Genomic DNA, 18,549 nt, shown 5'->3' with positions numbered 1-18,549 from the left:
ACTTATGTTATGAAGGGGTTTTTCTGCTAGTAAAAACAAAAATTCTTGATGACGCCCCCCTTTTAGGTGTTACCTAACACGACCACTCTTTCTTAAAGTAAGTGGCTGGATCTGCCCCTGGCTGTTAATAGTGGGCGTGCGGATCCACAGGTGGCGCGACAATCTGCTCACTCCCAATTGGGGGAAGGGGGGTTGACGTGTTTGAATTTCAATACATGAAGCCTATGAGGAGTTTCACAACAATTATTGAATAACTCTGACTCAAATCCACTTATTTACCAAGATTATTTTGGTTGAACACTCACAAAGTCAACTGGATAAACAGACAACTAATCGTTTCAGTTTGTCATCACTACCCGTACAAACCACTACATGTCAACTTAAAGCGCCCTTCAATGCTCAGTCTTTGCTGCTTCTTTCATTAATACACATTAACAATCCTCAACTGCATGTATCATTCTCTACACATGTCCAGTGACCACTGTAATATATCATACTGTGACTAGCATCTTTGACAAATAGTCACTCCAGAATGACCACAGTAGCAGGCAAAACTGGTGCAGACACTAAAACATGTACCCACGGGCTTTCCTGGAATGTGCAAGTGATTCTTCATGAAACATCGCCATCATCGGGCTCTGCAGTGCATTATGCTACTGAAGAACTGGACATTTGTCAGACCACAAGTGGAACATGCAACCACCATTTGGAACTCTCACCAAAAATATATCTTCAACACATAGAATTCATTTAAACTTGCACATTAAGATTAACCTATTCTTCATATTCAGATCACGCCAGCTTTTTCCTCTTTGATGATGATATATGGTGTTTTTTGGCGCAAGGGCCATTTGATGGCCAAAGAGCGCCAGTTCATGGGACAAGGAATGTGGACAATGATTGTGATAAGTGGCTGTATAAGGGCCATAAAATTCCTCGCAGTAAGGCTGGTAAAAACATAGAAGTACTAAAATCATGATCATGCCGTGAAAGGTGTGTGTGGTGCGAATAGATGACAAAAGTTGGTGATAATAAAAACGATGGTGGACATGTATGGCATTAGCACAAGTGCCTTACTCGTTCATACCCTTGCGTACAAGGGCCGTGAGGCAAATGCTTTGTTGTGTAGCCACCGCAGCGAAAACCTCTCTGGAGAGGTCGTGCTACGGAACGCCCGGGCATACGATATGAAAATTATGAATATCTTTTAAAAACGCTAACAATGATTTATAACTAAAAAGCGGTTCCCTACCAATGAACATTGCAGGGTGTAAAAGTATATGTTGTCGGTAGGGTAGTGGAAAATGCTGTTTTCTTAGAGTTTCTAAGTGTTTGCACTGTAATAACATGTGAAGGACTGTTAATGCTTCACCACATCTGTCACACAATGGTAGATCGTCACCGGACAAAAGATATGTGTGTGTCGTGTATGTGTGTCCTATCCTGAGTCTCGTTAGTATTACCTCTGTATGACGCGATTTTAATACTGGCAGCCAATGACCAAGTTGTGGCTTAATAATGTGTAGTTTGTTTTGTGTCTGTGTATCCCACTTGCTCTGCCAGTAGTCCCTGAGGTTTCGTTTGAGAGACGGCTTAAGATCAAGGGCCGGGATTAATATGGGTGTAGGGGCAGTGCTTTTGTGGACGGATGCAGCGAGCTGATCCGCCCTCACGTTGCCTTGGATCTCACGGTGCCCTGGCACCCAGCACACTACATGTTGTTTTTGAGTGTGTAGAGTGTGCACAAAATGGAGTAAAGTGAGACAAGGACCGGGTTTTTTTGTTTTTTAAGACTGTGCAGAGCCGTTACCACACTGAGGGAGTCTGTATAAATTACTGCTTTTTGTATTTGTAATTGTTTGATGTGTTTAGCTGCCACAAGTATGGCGTAAGCTTCCGCTGTGAAGATACTTGTGCCTGGATGTAGAGGGCCAGCATCCGAAAAGGATGGGCCGACAGCAGCGTAGGACACAGAGGAGTTGGACTTGGAGGCATCTGTAAAGAACTCAGGACGTGTGTATTTGTGTTGAAGTTCCAGGAAGTATGTTTGGATATGGGCAATAGGCGCATGTTTTCTAACTTCTAGAAGGGACACATCGCAGTCTATAGTCTGCCATTGCCACGGTGGTGGATATGCTACAGGAGCCATTAAACTGTGTTCAAGTGAGACTCCAGTTTCCTCAGCTAGACTTTTCAGGCGAACTGAGAAGGGCTGCCTCATCGAAGGCCTGTTTTGAAACAGAAATGAGCTCGACAAATCATTAACAGTAGAGTATGAGGGGTGCTTCTTATCTGCTTTCACCTTAAGGGAATAAACAAAGGACATATAAGTTCTCTGCAGATGAAGCGACCACTCATTCGACTCAACATAAAGGCTTTCTACGAGGCTGGTGCGAAAAGCGCCCGTAGAAAGGCGGATGCCCAAATGGTGCACGGGGTCCAGCATCTTCAAAGCACTTTGAGTTGCAGACTGATAAACAACGGCCCCATAATCTAAGCGGGTGCGAATGAGGCTTCGATACAGATTCATGAGGCATTGCCTATCACTACCCCAAGTAGTACGTGACAACACTTTTATAACAATCATGGCTTTTAAACATTTTGTTTTTAAATACTTGATGTGCGGTACGAAGGTCAACTTGTTGTCCTAGATTAAGCCCAAGAATTTATGCTCAGCTTTGACGGACAGACGTTGCCCGTTCAGTCGAATGTCAGGTTCCGAGTGCATGCCTCTCTTTCGAGAGAACAAGACACACGTGCTTTTTTGTGGGTTAAGTCGAAATCCGTTTTCATCTGCCCATTTGGAGACCTTGTTTAAACCCAGCTGAACCTGCCGCTCACACATTGCCAAGTTGCATGACTTGAAGCCAAGCTGAACGTTGTCGACATATGTACAATAGAACATATTGCGGGGGATGGACAAGTACAAAGAATTCATTTTAATAATAAAAAGTGTGCAACTAAGCACATCACCTTGTGGCACGCCTGTTTCCTGGACAAATGTTTGGGAGAGAACACTGCCCACACGGACACAGAATGTCCGGTTTGACAGGTAACTTTCGATTATATGAAGCATTCTTCCGCGCACACCAAGGTGGGACAGGTCTCTTAGAATTCCAAAACGCCATGTTGTATCATAAGCCTTTTCGATATCGAGGAACACAGAGAGAAAGTATTGTTTATAGATGAAGGCGTCTCTGATCTGTGCCTCGATACGAACAAGGTGGTCTGTGGTGGATCTACTTTCTCGAAACCCGCACTGAAATGGGTCAAGCAAATTGTTTGTTTCAAGGATATGTACAAGTCGGCAGTTTATCATTTTTTCGAAGACTTTGCACAAGCAGTTTGTAAGTGCAATAGGCCTATAACTCGAAAGTAAAGAAGGGTCCTTGCCCTCTTTCAAAATGGGAATAATAATAGCCTCTTTCCAGGAGGTAAGGATATTGCCAGAAAACCAGATAGCATTGTACAAACAAAGTAAGGTTTTTCGTGTTTCGATTGGTAGGTTTTTTAACATTTCATACACCACACGGTCAGAACCTGGGGCAGAAGTACTGCAGGAGTTTAGAGACGTTCGCAGCTCAGCTAGACTGAAAGCTTGGTTATATGCCTCGTATCTAGTGCATTTGTGTTCGAGTTTCTGCTTTTCTATTCTTGTTCTGTATTTTTGGAAAGTGTCAGTATAGTGGGACGAGCTGGATACCCGTTCAAAGTGTGCACCGAGGAAGTTTGGCTGATCTTGCAAGGTATCACCCTGAGTGTTTACGAGTGGAAGTGTGTGTAGTTGCTTTCCTGCTATCCTACCGACCATGTTCCAGACTTTAGCCTCTTGTGTGTATGAATTGATCCCTGACAAAAACTTCTGCCAGCTTTCTCTTCTGGCCTGCCGACGCGTTCTCCTGCCTTGAGACTTTATTTTCTTGAAGGTGACAAGATTTCTGGCTTTTGGCGAGTTCCGAAGCAACCTCCATGCCCTGTTCTGTTCCTTTCGCGCATTACGACACTCTGTGTTCCACCATGGGACGTGTCGTTTGCCAGGCATTCCAGATGTTTGCGGTATGCACTTGGCTGCTGCGTCAGTTAGAAAAGCTGTGAAGTACTGCACAGCTTCATCTATGTTTAATCTACATATGTCTGTCCAACTCAAACGTGTGGTGTTATGGAACTGTTCCCAGTCTGCTTTGTTTATCAGCCATTTGGGAACATGTAGAGGACATTCATATGTTGTTTGTGAACTCAACACTACAGGAAAATGGTCACTTCCATATAGATTATTTATGATTTTTCATTTAAGTAGGGGTAGGAGTGAAGGTGATACGATGCTGAGGTCTATAGACGAGTAAGTTTTGTTGGCAACGTTATAGTATGTTGGCTCTTTCCTATTCAACAAACAGGCACCGGAAGAGAAGATAAATAGTTCAATGAGACGACCTCGTGCATCACAGCGAAAATCCCCCCACAGTCCACTATGTGCATTTATGTCCCCAAGAAGCAAATAAGGTTCAGGCAGTTCGTCTATTAAAGACTGAAATTCACGTCTTTCAAGACGGTGGTGGGGAGGTACATACAAAGAGCAGATGGTGATGAGTTTGTTTAAAAGTACCGCTCGAACAGCCACCGCCTCAAGGGATGTCTGGAGTGGTAAATGTGTACACGCTACTCCTTGATTAATAATAATGGCTATGCCACCGGATGACGCCACAGCATCATTTCGGTCCTTTCAATATATGACGTAAGCACGTAAAAAATTTGTGTTGGAGGATTTTAGGTGTGTTTACTGTACACACAGCACTTGAGGTGAGCGTTTCTATAAAAGCTCTTGTACGTCGTCGAGGTTCTTAAGCAGTCCTCTGACGTTCCAATGTATAATTTGTGTTTCATATTGGAAGTAAAGTAGTGCTGTGTGTACGTTAAGGGAGTGACTTGTTTAAGCTGAAAGGTTGAGCTCAAGTAACAGGGCTATTATCAGGCCCTGTTATGAGCTTTTTAGTTCTCTTGGCGCGCTCCAGAGAGCCGCGCCGTTCTTTTGACACCAGGGGTGCCGCTGTATCCATTGCCTCCTCGGAGGCACTGGATGCCCGCTCATGCGAGCTGGCTTTTCGAAGCTTGGGCCTCGCCTGGCGAGGTGAGGCCTTGAGACCCGAGGACCCTGGAGTCTCTGGTCTCTGTTCAATAGTAGGCGGAGTAGACTCAACTACTGCCACCTTGGGGGCAGGCGCCACAGCCAATGGCTCGCTATGCGCAGGCCGAAGGAGTGGCGAGGGCTGGTGCGACACTGCCCCCTGGCACGCCGCATCAGCATATGTGGGGCCATAAAATGGCGAGACTCTTTTTCTTGCTTGTTTAAATGTAATGTTTTTTTTTATCTTTAAAGTGATGATCTCTTTTTCTTTTTTCCAGAAAGAACAGGAACGTGAGTACGCGGCATGATTACCATCACAGTTCACACAGTGTGCAGGTGCTTCGCAGTTGTCGGACGCATGGCCCACGACTCCACACAGAGCACAAATTTTCCGGCCACGACAGCTTTGCGAGCCGTGGCCATATCTCTGACATTGGAAGCAACGGCGGGGGTTGGGAATATATGGCCTCACGGATGTCTTTGTATACCCAGTCTGAATGGTTTCCGGCAAATCGCTCGAAGCAAAGCTAAGTGTTTAGTTGGTATTTCTTTTTGATCTCTTCTTATCTTAATACGCTGTACGTTTGTCACGTTCTGGCTCGTCCATCCTTCCAGAAGTTCAGCTTCGGTCAGGTCAAGCAAATCTGCGTCTGATACGACCCCGCGAGATGAGTTCACGGACCTGTGTGGTGTAATACTGATGGGTGTGTCTCCAAACGTTGTGAGGGTGTTCAGTTTATCAAATTGGTCTTTGTCACGTATCTCAAGGAGTAGATCTCCGCTGGCCATTTTGGTAACCTTGTACCCGGCACCGAGAGTTTCGGTTAAGCGTCTAGCCACTAAGAAGGGGGATACAGTTCTGGCTTGCTTGTTAGTTTTTTCGCAGTGTATAACGTGGAAATGAGGAAAGATTTGTCTTGGCCGGATGAAAAAATTGATATCCTAGGTGCGTACCCGCTTTGAAGGGGCACGATAACTAAGTAAAGGGAATGCTTTGTGCATGCTGATTGTATGTTGTTCAGCAGCGTTGGCGGCCACCCACCACGGAGCCCAACAAGGGGACGCTTCAAGTTTGCGGATGCTGAAAGCTTGCAGACGTCAGCCGTACAGCCCTGCTATAACCCAATGCGCCTAGGCCAAGGTAGGCTATTTGCACAGGGTTAACCCTTGCCGCCGAGAAAATTGGAAGTAAGCAGAAGAGAGAAGTAGACAGGAAAGCTAAAAAAGTAAGAAAGACGAAGATGTAGGGAGAGAGAGATAGGAAAAGGCGACTGCCGATTTCCCCTGGGTGGGTCAGCCCAGGGGTGCCGTCTACGTGAAGCCGGGGCCAAAGGGGTGTGTTACCTCTGCCGGGGGGCCTTGAAGGTCCAATCACCCAGCGTCGGCTCAACCCCCAAGATCCCCTTTTCCCCGGACACGGTAAAGCCACGCACGGCTAGGCGTGGGAGGGAGTAGAAACTCCCCCGTTAGCTTGGGTCCGTGGTGTCGCTACACACCAAACGCCTACTTGCGCAGGCGCCCCTGTGGGTAGCTTTTTCCTCTTTACTGTTCATATTAGTACATTAGAAATGCAGCAGTGATGGGCTTGAATATTCCTTCTTTCCTGTTGCCATCCCTGAATGAAATATGTTAGCACCTTTCATCACTAAGACTAAGTCATTGTCTCAGTTTGAGTCCAAAACTGAAAAAAAAAAAAAATCATAGCATGTTTCGATTGCCAGTGACACAAATCATGAAAGCAGCATATACTTTCAAGTTCTATAAGTAGTGTATTCACCCTCGAATGTTCAATTTACCATTTCATATGCACTTGTATTTTGTTTATATATTATGAAGTTTAAGTTACCCATGTAGTAGATTGATGTTACTCTTTTTCTGTATTGCTGTATGTTATTACGATGGGCAATCACAGTATGTGTAGAGTGTCCACCTATCATGGTCTCAGTAGCGACTGGCAGTATTGCAAATAAATAAATAAATCTAGAATCAAGCTTTACACCTCTCACTTTTCACCATCAGACTTCCACACTCTCTTTTCATCACAATTTTTTAAAGCTGGATAAATTGCACACCTTCACATAACACCATAATTTCCCCACAGGCTGCAGTGCGTCAGCCATTAGCTGCAAAAACTGTCACACTTCAAGCCTCATTCTCGACTCGGGATGCCAAAGACTGCAATAATCTATCCCACAATACTGCTGCTATGATGACAGTGAAAATTTCGATAACTGCTCAATTTCATACTTCATTGTGACAGCTTTTTCTAGCACATACTTTGAAAGCATCTCCAATGCAATATCCCAAAAGAGACCCTGAAATGTTTTTTTTTTAACTTTTGAGAGCATTTAGGCAAGATGATCACCATACCACTCGCCCCACAAATCTAGCGACATGCAGTGTACCAAGGTCACCTAGGGCAATTGTATCAAACCCTCTTTCTCACCTCTGCCTTGCCTCCTCAACAAATGAGACACCCTGGCATCACTGGTGATCGCAGAGCTCTTGTGAGCGCACTTGACGATTTGAGCTTCACCCAGTGTGGACCTCTGAGATCGCATGCCAGCAGGTGTGCCCAATCTCGGAGGCCATCACTATGTGTGCCCGGAAGGACGCATGCTCTCTGGCAACAGTGACGAAGATCACGGTGTGGTTGGCTGCTCCGACAGCCGCTGCCACCTTACAAGCCAATCTTGCTTAGGCGAATTCCACACCCAATCAGATCAGCAGCATGGGTGACATCGAGCTACCCCAAGTATGTAGTTCTGTGAATGGGTAGTTGAAAACGCCTTTGGCAGAGTCCCAGCTATCTGCAGTTATTCCCAGCTTTAAAGTGCTGTAATAAACTACAAAGTTCATGGAGGGAGCTCAAGTTCATATGTAAATGACCTTTAGGAATTCATCTACGTGCACTGTGTTTATACAAAATCATCAAAAGCATTTCAGGGTCCTTTCGAGCTTCTAAAACAGAATAATCTCTGATATTGTAATGTTCGAGTGTGTTGTTGCTATTAAATGTTGTTTTCAGTTTACTGACCCCATTTTCATTAGTTCGCATGTGCTGATTACTTCTTTCCACTGCAAACTATGATGCACTGTCTAAAAATGTGTGATGTTCACAGAGCATCCGTATATAGCACTTGATCTTACATCGGAACAAAAAGAAGGAGGCAGTATGTTGTTTAGTGCAACTTTCAGTAATAATGCTTAAATAATTATTCATTTATAGCTACTAAATATTTATTTATGCTTAAGTAGCTTCAGTTATTGCATAAAAAGAATCAAATAATACACTCAATATACATGCACAGTTTGTTTTTGGTTGTATTGGTTTCCAACTAAAGAAAAATATTACTCTCAGCATTGATACTGCAATGCGGCACGCTGAACAATCGTTAAACCCGGTAGTGCATCCAGCAAGGTGATCCTCTACGGAAATACGCACTACAATGAAGTTAAATGACTGCTAATTGTTCATTTCGGACGCCTGTACAAATGTGCTCACTGCATCTCGAGCCACTTAGATATGCCATGCTTGATGTGCCTCCGTATTAGATGTGTTCAATTGTACGCACCGCCGCTAAAAAGGTTATGCTACTGTCTGGTTTCTCAAGAGCCACATTCATTATATGTGTGCCCCTGACAACGATTCTTTTTTCATCGTTTTATTCTGCACTGCTATTTTGCGTATTTTACACGTGTACCTTTCATAGTTTATTGTTGTGGTAGCATTCAACCTTAATTATTTATCATTTCTTATTGGGATACTTAAAGAAACAAATCAGAATCACAGAAAGCTGAGGTAGCTGGTAGGTGCTCTTGTTAACGAGTCATGGCGTGCCAACATGGACACAAGAGAGCGGCATATGTGGCACTTCGACCTCACTCATTCTATTTTTGTGCGTCCAGTCTCTGTCGTAGGCTAATAATAGAACAAATAAGCAACTATATAAAAAATTCTGCAGTAAAGTAGCAAGTGGGCCTGGTCACAACATACTCATCATGATCTGCACCCAAAAAAAAAACACAAAAACTACAAGAAAATGCAAGACACAAGCACTGTCTAACAAGTTGCTAGACAGCGCTTGTGTCGTGCACTTTCTTGGCTCTTTTGTGAGCCAATTGTGATGAGAAATGCTGCCAGAGGCAACATAGCTAATTACTTTGCCCACTGCAATATGTTAGCCAGCACAGCCTGCCGCTCATGAGAAATTATCAAGGCTATTGTTGTTGAAAAGTTCTATATTACAAAAAAAGAAAACAAGTTTCTGTGCATTAGCATCATCATTTCATTTCATTTGTAGAGAGAGAGAGAGAGAGAGAGCTCTATTTGAAAGCAGAGAATTTAGCCGGCATGTGTATATCACTGACTTGCTACTCTGCGTGGGGAAGGGGATTGGGGACTAAAAGACAAGAAGAAAGAAAAAAAAAGTACTTGAAAATTAAAATGGAAAGAAAAAAAGTAAATATACAGACATTTTTTTGTCTCTTGGGTGGGAACGTGTACTGACAGAATGACTTGTTAGGAGTTTTCAGTATCTCATTTTTTACAACATTGCAATCTTACTATTTTGGCTACTTTTGTTGCCAATCAAATACCAATGTTTACATTTCATAGCAGGCCCCATTTCAATTTACACTACGGGACCTCTTTCTGTATATCCTTCTTGTACATTGTGTTGTGAAATAATAAAACTTGATTTCATTTGATTAGGCAGTCAGCAGTGTGCAAATAAATGAACATTTTAAATACTAACATATGTGTCACTTGATGCACATTCCCTTGCAGCATTCAATATACAAAGCAGCCAAATCCTACATTTTTCAAAACATCCAGGCAATCATATCCCCCACTGGTGCCTTGATAAGGACAGAAATATGGATTTAGTATTGAATAGCTGCAACTGTTTCACAACTCCAGAACATCCTTAACAACTGCATGAAACACTTGTCCTGCAGTAATTTTAGGTCATTCACTAAGAATGGTTTGCTTTTAAGGTTAGTGTGTGTATATGATTTTATTACACTTTATTATTTGATTATCATTGCTCCATTTACTTAATGAAATGGAATGTAAAGTGCTGCGATGCCACACCTTTCTTCTTCAAGAAACACAACAGTGTATGTATACCCGGCAACATGTTTTGCTAATATCCTGTCTATTTTGTCCCAGAAAGCAGTTGCTTATCAATGACATGCCCCTCAAATATTTGGATGTGTAATTCAGAACAGGCAATGCACACATGTAATAGTACTCACCAATCGAAACAAAAATATTTAGGGCCACATAACGCAAATACTTAAACTTCCACCATTTTCACTTGGGTCATACGTGCGTAGTTTTGAATAGAACGTGTAGATCAGAGTCTACATCATATCAAGCAAGTAGATTTAGTGCTGCACAACGTAGTTAGTTTGAGCAATCACGTAAACGAGTCGTTCTAAAAAACTTGATGTTGCATTTGAATCCGTGAGTACTGTATGTGTCATTGTATATCATTTTCCTCTTAGAGTGAATTAACTATGCAAAAGCTTTGTATTTGACACCTCTTAAGAATCGTGAAAACATCATTCAAATCGGGTTTCTGCAATTTTGATAGTACTAGATATAAAAAAATTTCATTGTTCGCTTACCCTTAGCGGTAGTGCTATTTATAAGATGCTTTATAACAAGGCTAAACAGTACCAAGATATGGGTATCACAATATTATTTTAGAGGTACTTTTGATTACTATCGAAATAGTATTTTAGAGATACTTTTGAGTATCTGTATGTTTTTATGAAGATACATTTGAAAAATGTGTTTATACCTTGATAGTGAAATACTTTAACGATGTATCGATTGTATTGTGAAACTGTGTAGGTAGGACAAGGGTATCTCGTTACATATTTCTTTATTGAAATGAGCTGAGGCGTGTTTCCAAAGGGTGAATGAAGGTTCAATTTTTTTTCTATAAATAGAGGCAAAGGTGTGCCACCGGTTGGCGGCATAGGAAGCGTGGTGATGGCTTCCCCTCAAGCACAGATTAGCCGATGTGCTAAAGGCAGTGTTGTCGTGGCCTCGATCAGCGAAAGTCGCCATCTCTTAGGGCCAGAGCTTCAGACCTAATTTTTCAGGGTGGCAAGCCATTAGATGACCCGAGAAGAGACATCATCGTAGTGGAGGGCTGTCTGGTTACAAATGTGGCGTTTATTCACAAAGATTAATTTTTGATCATCTGCAGCAATAAAGAGACGGCAGAGGTGAACCTCACTATTACCGCGCACAGGCACCGCCTCCGTCTTCGGTTCCTTCTTTTTGACTACGCATTCAGGCTTTCTATATGTACACGCTCCATTTAATTTGCGCATTAAATTTATACAACGCGGTTCCTCTCTGTAAATAAGAGGCCATCGATTTTCGTTGCATGCGTAACACTTTGGCTCATCTCGGTGTACAAATGCCATGCTTGTGCACGATAGGTGTTATGAAGAAAAAAGGAGGAAGCTTTATCTGAAGAACGAAGTATTCTGCGGGTGTATATAAAGACACCCAGGTGCTACCTTGCAAAGAAATTTTGTGCTACGTTGTGCTACCGACTGCACGCAATGGAGAACACAATGCAGGAGCTGTCACTAAATGACTGAGCACCACATATGTATCCTCACGTTGCATGAATGCATCCACAGTGGAAGGTCGCCAAGCTAGTGACAGACATGTTCATTCAAACGCTTTATGAATCAGACAGCCAGATTTCTTGCAATTAGACTTGTTAAAAACGTCACACAATATGAAAAGTTAGTTGCTTTCTATTCTGTCAAATTGCCATAAATGTTTCGCGCTACTGCGCCACGCTAACCGTAGGCACACAGTCAATACCATACGACGAGATGGTGTGTTTTTAATAGCACTCCATAAAGCGGTCAACAGGATCTCGAAGCCGTGCAGACTCATTTTGCACGCGCCTGCAGCTTACCTTGAACAGATGAAACTGTGGCGTGAGCTGGACACCGGCATCTATTGTCAAGGTGAAAACAAGGCGGAATTGATAAGCGATCGGAAAAAAAAAAAGATAAGAGCTGGTCTTTCTACCCGCTGATAATTGCAAGATGGTGCGAGTAAAGATTGGAACACGAAGCCCACGTATACCTAGCAGCAATTAAGAGGAAAGAATGTGAAAGCGGAGAAGCATGCAAGCATAACCACGCGATGCCGCATGCGGATGGCATGGTACACGCCAACGTGGCGCAAGGTATTTATTGCGAAAATTGGTGATTGCATGATCAAGTACCTGCTATTACCCTGCTGAATCCACCCACAATTCGAAAGCGGTAGTAGTGATCGTAACATCAGTTCTATGGATATTCCATCAGCTGCATGCACTTTCTAAAGAAACTAAGAAAGCACAAGCCGCGGCAAATTTTCCCAAGCCCTGCAGCAAAAGTCCGCACAAACCCAGCTGTGGCCGAACGTCCTCTTGACGCATAGCTCCCGCTAAGCATGCAAAACTAACGGTAGCCTGCTACGTGACAAAATATGCAAATGACGTGACGACACTTACGATGCCCGCGACACTTGCTGGAGCAAGTTAACGACGCGAAGTGTGTTGGACATTGGGTGGAAGAAATGCGGGTTCCGCTACAGTGAAGTCTACTTGAGCATAAAAGCACCGCAAAAGCTGGTTTTCCTTGAAAGCGTCCGTACAAACCCTCAAGAGCTTGTGAGATCGCGCCGCACTGCACGGAGGCGTCTGCAGCAAATCGACAGCCGCTACGTAATAAGAGCGAGATTAACATAACAGGAGGTGACGTTAAACTAGGCCTCTGAGATCTAAGACGTGACACGAACGCTTACCTCTGCGATATTACAATAATACCACACCCAAGCACTGCAAAAACCAGGATAAATCTTTTTACCAGCCCAAACGATCAGCTGATCATATATCAACGATCTGACTGCTTCGCATCATACCGGCGTCGTGTGTACACGTGGTAACGAGCTTCATTTTTGTTCATTGTTACAACTGACACCGTACAGTAGAGCGGGCAAGACACCCAGGAGCACTGAAAACGCATTCTTCCTTTGTCCTACAGGAAGAGCCTTGAGCAATATACTAACCACATTGTTATAAGTTACCTGTACTACTACTACCGTCAGTCAAGGAGGAAAATCACGTCAGTTTTGTTGATGGCTGGATGACTGGCTTGGCTCGACCGCTTGCCGGCTTTATATCTGATCCAAACAGGCGCCGTTGTTTAATAAACGAATGGATGGATATGACTGTACCCTTTAGATTGGCCCACTAGCGCTACCAAGCCGTAATACTTAGTGAACCAAAAACTAGATTTTTTTTCTTCAATAAGTGAGTTTGAGCATTCGTACTTTGCAGTGAAGAGTTTAATATTTACTCGTGCCTTGACTTTAGCCACCAATCAGATAACCTCCTTCTAGTTAAGTCTACCCACTTAAAGTCTATTTTGCCCTCCCGGTCCCTAAACCCTAGTGCTTTGAAAAACTCTGCGCCATCATCCTGAACTATAGGGTGAAGCCCTTTACAGAACATTATCAAGTGTTCGGCAGTTTCTTCTTCCTGTCCACACGCACTGCATACTGTGTCTACCCCTTCGTATTTGGCCCGATATGTCTTGGTTCGCAGTACTCCCGTCCTGGCCTCAAACAGTAGAGAACTACCCAGAGTATTATTATAGATCCTTTCCTTGGGCAATTTTCTGCTTAAAAGTTCGATAGATTTCTAGTGCGGACTTCTTAATCATGCCCATTTTCCACATGTCAGTCTCCGTTTCCTTCACTTTCTTCTTAACCGATAGTTCTTTTTGGTTTGGCCACCTGCTGTTTTCTAAGTATTTACCAGTCAACTTTCTGGTTCGCTTCCTCCATTTTGTATCCACATTCTTCATGTACAAGTAGCTGAAAACCTTCCTAGCCCAACGCTCTTCCCCCATTTCTCTGAATCGCTTCACAAATTTTATCTTGCTGCTAGCTTCCCTGCCCTCAAATGATGTCCATCCCATATCACCTTGTACTTCCTGATTTGGTGTATTCCCGTGAGCTCCTAAAGCAAGCCTACCTATTCCACGTTGCTTAATTTCTAATCTTGCTTGAACTTCTGATCTCATGCACAAGACCGCATTGCCGAATGTCAGCCCAGGAACCATGACCCCTTTCCATATTCCTCTCACAACATCATACCTATTGTAATTCCACAGTGCCCTATTTTTCATCACTGCTGCATTCCTGTTACCTTTAGTCGTAACGTATGTTTCGTGTTCCCTTAGGTACTCGGTCCCATTGCTTATCCATACGCCCAGATATTTGTATTTATCTGTTATCTCTAGCGTGACCTCCTGTATTCTAAGCTCACTGCCTTCGTTGTCATTGAAAATCATGACTGCTGATTTTTCCTTACTGAATCTAAAATCTAACCTGTATGCCCCAACAACGCCCCCTCTAGGAAGATGCCTGCCGCATGAGGAGAAAAACAGCTGCCGCACCCTTTTTCTCCTTTATTCTGAAAATGTTCTTGGTCGCTAGCGTCACTTGTGGCGGACGGTGCAACAACGCAACACTTTGCATAGCCTCAGAAACAGTGATGCACAGTTGCAGGTCTCGAACAATTCTCGACTGACACGCCTCTATGGGTCACAGATGAAAAACGCTTAGCTGGTACCGCCCGCTGCCGTGATAATAGTCTCGGTCGCGATTGCCACCGCGCGGCGCTTGCTCAAAACTGAAGGCAGGCCAACTCCGCTGGGAGCGCGAGCCATTCCCCAGGCATTGTTTAGAGGAGGCGTTGGCCCCAAGGAGCAAACGACATGAAGATGCGTGCGTTAATTATTATATTTTGAATCGCCAGTTTCTTGGTAATCGCACAGAATTCGCGTGCGCGAATATACTTAAGGACGAACTTATACATCTTTTTTTCAGACGTGAGTAGTAGCAACCTAGGTAGATTTATGAACGAGACCTTCAAACCTTATTTTCTTTCTCGCTCAATTTTCACATTGCTGGCTTCAGAGAGCCCGCAGCGTCGGAGATTTTCTGATTTCGAGTGGTCGCACTTCTACTTTGACCTTTCCCGTCCTCTGACGAATTGACAGGAAACGACCATAAAATACTACATTTTTACCTGACAGCCGGAAACAAATAAGCCAATACCGATAAGCGCGGGCGCTAGACTGACGTCATAAGCTGGACGTTTGATTTGATTTGTGGGGTTTAACGTCTCAAAACCACCATATGATTATGAGAGACGCCGTAGTGGAGGGCTCCGGAGATTTTGACCACCTGGGGTTCTTTAACGTGCACCCAAATCTGAGTACACGGGCCTACAACATTTCCGCCTCCATCGGAAATGCAGCCGCCACAGCCGGGATTCGAACCCGCGACCTGCGGGTAAGCAGCCGAGTACCTTAGCCACTAGACCACCATGGCGGGGCAAGCTGGACGTTTGGTTTCTTTCACAGAGTTTCATACAATTATTGTATGAAACTCTCTGGTTTCTTTAGTAGTAGAGGCAATCGGCTGTCGTGCGTCGGTCATCTTAGCGGTACCTGTTCGTCTAGTTTTTTCGTATGCTTTCTCGTGCTTTTGTGTGCGTGTGAGATCGTGTGTGGGGGGCAGTTTAATTGCCTCATGTTTACTGTGTTTGAGGACAGTTTTTATTGTGTGGAGATATTTTTTGTTGTTTTTTTTAGCGGTGTAATGCAACGAGTTGGTTGTGCCGCTGCGTCAACCGCTGTAGAAGTCGAACGCGAGAAGAGATGCTAACTTGCAGTACCATGAATTTCCCTGAAATCTAAAGCGTCGGGAAGTCTGGTTGAAAAATATTTCTCGACAAGGACCGTCAGGAATTGGAATAGCGGCATTCCTCCCGTACGTAATGTAGACGCCAGCTCGTGCAGCAGGGGGGTCGCCGCAGGAATTATGAGCGTTCGTGTGATTGTGGCGTGGTTTGTTTGTATACAGCCACTACTTTGTGTGACCGTGTGTGTGGGCAGCTAGATACATGTTTTCTGTGCTAGAGTGCGGTGTTTATTGTGCGCGCGTTCACAGCAGACGTTGGCTTTCCAGTGAGAAAAGTGGCTTTCCAGCCACTTTCCTCACTGCTCACATAACTGAGTGTTTCGTCTTGACGGAAAGAGTAAAGCTGCTCCCAAATATTTTCGCAGTAGAACACTTATTTACAGTTCAGGTAAATCAAACTGGCAGCACTCATTGACATCTATACTCTACGAAAGATTGGCCCTCCCAGGGCAAACTGTTCACATATGAGGTGTAATAGGTACTCCTAATAACTATTCAAAATTGAACTTGTGATGTGCAGCTACGAAACGCGTTATTTGCGGCCTACTGTGCCGCGTAGAAATGCGTGTGAAAACGTTTCTCCTGGGAGAAGCGCGATGGTGCCAGAGCGGGCGTGAGGTGAACTAGGCCCGTCCCTCCGCTTTGGCGGCACACAGCAGGCCGCACCTTGCTTTTTATCCAGCGGCCGTGTCCGTATTAAGGCGGCATTAGAGTTCAATGAACCAAAGGACCACGCAGGATTCTGTACAGGCTACTCCACAATAGATCATATTCATACTATCAATCAGGTAATAGCAAAATGCGTGGAATACAAACAACCCCTATACATAGCTTTCATAGATTACGAGAAAGCGTTTGACTAAGTTGGTACATCAGCAGTAATGCAGGCACTACGGAATCAAAGAATCGACTAACACTACATAAGCATACTGGAAGAAATCTGCAGTGGGTCAACAGCCACCATTGTTCTCTATAAAAAAAAAGCGAGAGAATCCCAATAGAGAAGGGTGTAGACCAGGGGATAAAATCTCTCTAGTGTTGTTTACCGCGTGTTTACAGGAAGTATTCAAGGCCATAGATTGGGAACAGTTGTGGATAAGAGTTGACGGAGAGTATCTTGGTAACCTGCGATTGGCTAATGGCATTGCCTTGATGAGTAACTCGGGGGACGAATTGCGGCTCATTATTATTGAACTGGACGCGGAAAGCAGAATAGTAGGTCTGAAAGTTAACATGCGATAAACTAAACCAATCTGCAACAGTCTCGGCAGAAAACAGCACTTTGGGATAGGTGGAGAGACGCCACAAGATATATAAAAAATATGTCTACTTGGGACAGGGAGTAACCACGGATGTGAACTCTTGAGAGTGAAATAACAAGAAGAATAAGGATGGGGTGGATCACATTTGGCAAACATTCTCAAATCATGTTTGTCATTCTGCCACTAATCCTCAAGAGGAAAGTATATATGACAGCAGCATCTTGCCGGTACTATACCTGGAGGTTTACAAAGAGTGTTCAGCTTAAATCGAGGACGATGCAGCGAGCGATTGAAAGAAAAATGATATGTGTAACGTTTAGAGACAAGAACATAGCAGAGTGGGTCAGGTTGCAAACCAGGGTTAAGGATATCCTAGTTGAAATCAAGAAGAAATGAACATGGGCTGGGCACGTAGGACGTAACCGCTGGTCATTAGGTGAACTGATTGGATTCCCAGAAGAAGCAAATGCACTAAGGGGGGACAGAAAGTTAAGGGGGTAGACGATATCAAGAAGGTCGCAGGTATAAAGTGGCAGCAGAAAGCACAAGACCGGTTTGATTGGCGGGTCATGGGTGAGGCCTTTGCCCTGCAGAGGGCGTAGTCAGGCTGATGATTAACAAATTACCTCGACGACCTGGTGTGCCCATGAAGTTGCGTGCGCCGTTTCGTTCATTAATCATTATATAGCGCTTGGTGGCGAAGGCGAAAAAGAACAGCATCGACTGGTCGTGCAGGTGGTGGAAATTATTCCAGGATGCTATTAGCAATGCTGTAACTGTTCGTGTTCAGAAAGGTATATATAGTCAGAACAAATGCGAGACTGCGGTGCTATGCAGGAAGGCCCTGATTTGGCGATACTTGCAATCTCTCTGAGGTCCAGCGACGCACGTTTTTGAACGAACTAATCTTACGAAAATGTGAAATTTGGCCCTCGACACTCACATTTCAACGCACACATACGCTGATTCACTTACGACAGTAGCTCGAGACATGTCCGCTTGGGACAGTACTAAAAAAAAACAAAAAAAAGACGGTAGAGACTCTTGAGTATACCAGCTGATTACTCAGAGAGCCTGAGCTTAAACTGCACAGCAACGTTCGAGCAGCTTTAGCTGTACATTGAGGCATTACACTGAAGCTTCCACATCACTTACTCGGAGGACGGTTCCATCTTCGGACAGATAAGGAGTCGCCTACAAACTTGAAGCCGTCTCGACGCTTCACAAGGATGCTACTAGATCTAGCAGAGTTTGACTTGTCCGCTGAACAACGACCAGAAAGCCAGAACCACGTGGCCGACATGCTAGCACTTTAATCATGCACCACAGCTCCAAGTCCACAGCCTCATCTCTGCAAGCTG

General features: G+C 44.1%; 1 protein-coding gene across 2 annotated transcripts in view; it reads right to left on the bottom strand.

Annotated features, from left to right (window-relative positions):
* The window catches only part of T3dh (Type III alcohol dehydrogenase), an 84,981-nt gene extending 72,115 nt beyond the window's left edge, over positions 1-12,866 (bottom strand). Inside the window, exons 1-2 of one of the 2 annotated variants that reach the window (XM_037422036.2) lie at positions 12,664-12,866; positions 12,079-12,119 (exon numbers count right to left, since the gene is read on the bottom strand). In XM_037422036.2, the coding sequence (XP_037277933.2) occupies positions 12,079-12,119; positions 12,664-12,716 (94 nt within the window). In that variant the 5' untranslated portion in view covers positions 12,717-12,866. Of the gene's footprint in view, positions 1-12,078; positions 12,120-12,393; positions 12,468-12,663 lie in introns of those variants that run through there. The other variant, XM_075886681.1, reaches the window with a different exon arrangement.
* Positions 12,867-18,549: the final 5,683 nt, after the last annotated feature.

This window comes from Rhipicephalus microplus, chromosome 2 (genome assembly GCF_043290135.1).
Source record: "Rhipicephalus microplus isolate Deutch F79 chromosome 2, USDA_Rmic, whole genome shotgun sequence".
Classification (NCBI taxonomy): domain Eukaryota; kingdom Metazoa; phylum Arthropoda; class Arachnida; order Ixodida; family Ixodidae; genus Rhipicephalus; species Rhipicephalus microplus.
The sequence above is the reverse complement of the archived record's forward strand: the minus strand, read 5'-3'. Positions and strand labels throughout refer to the sequence as shown.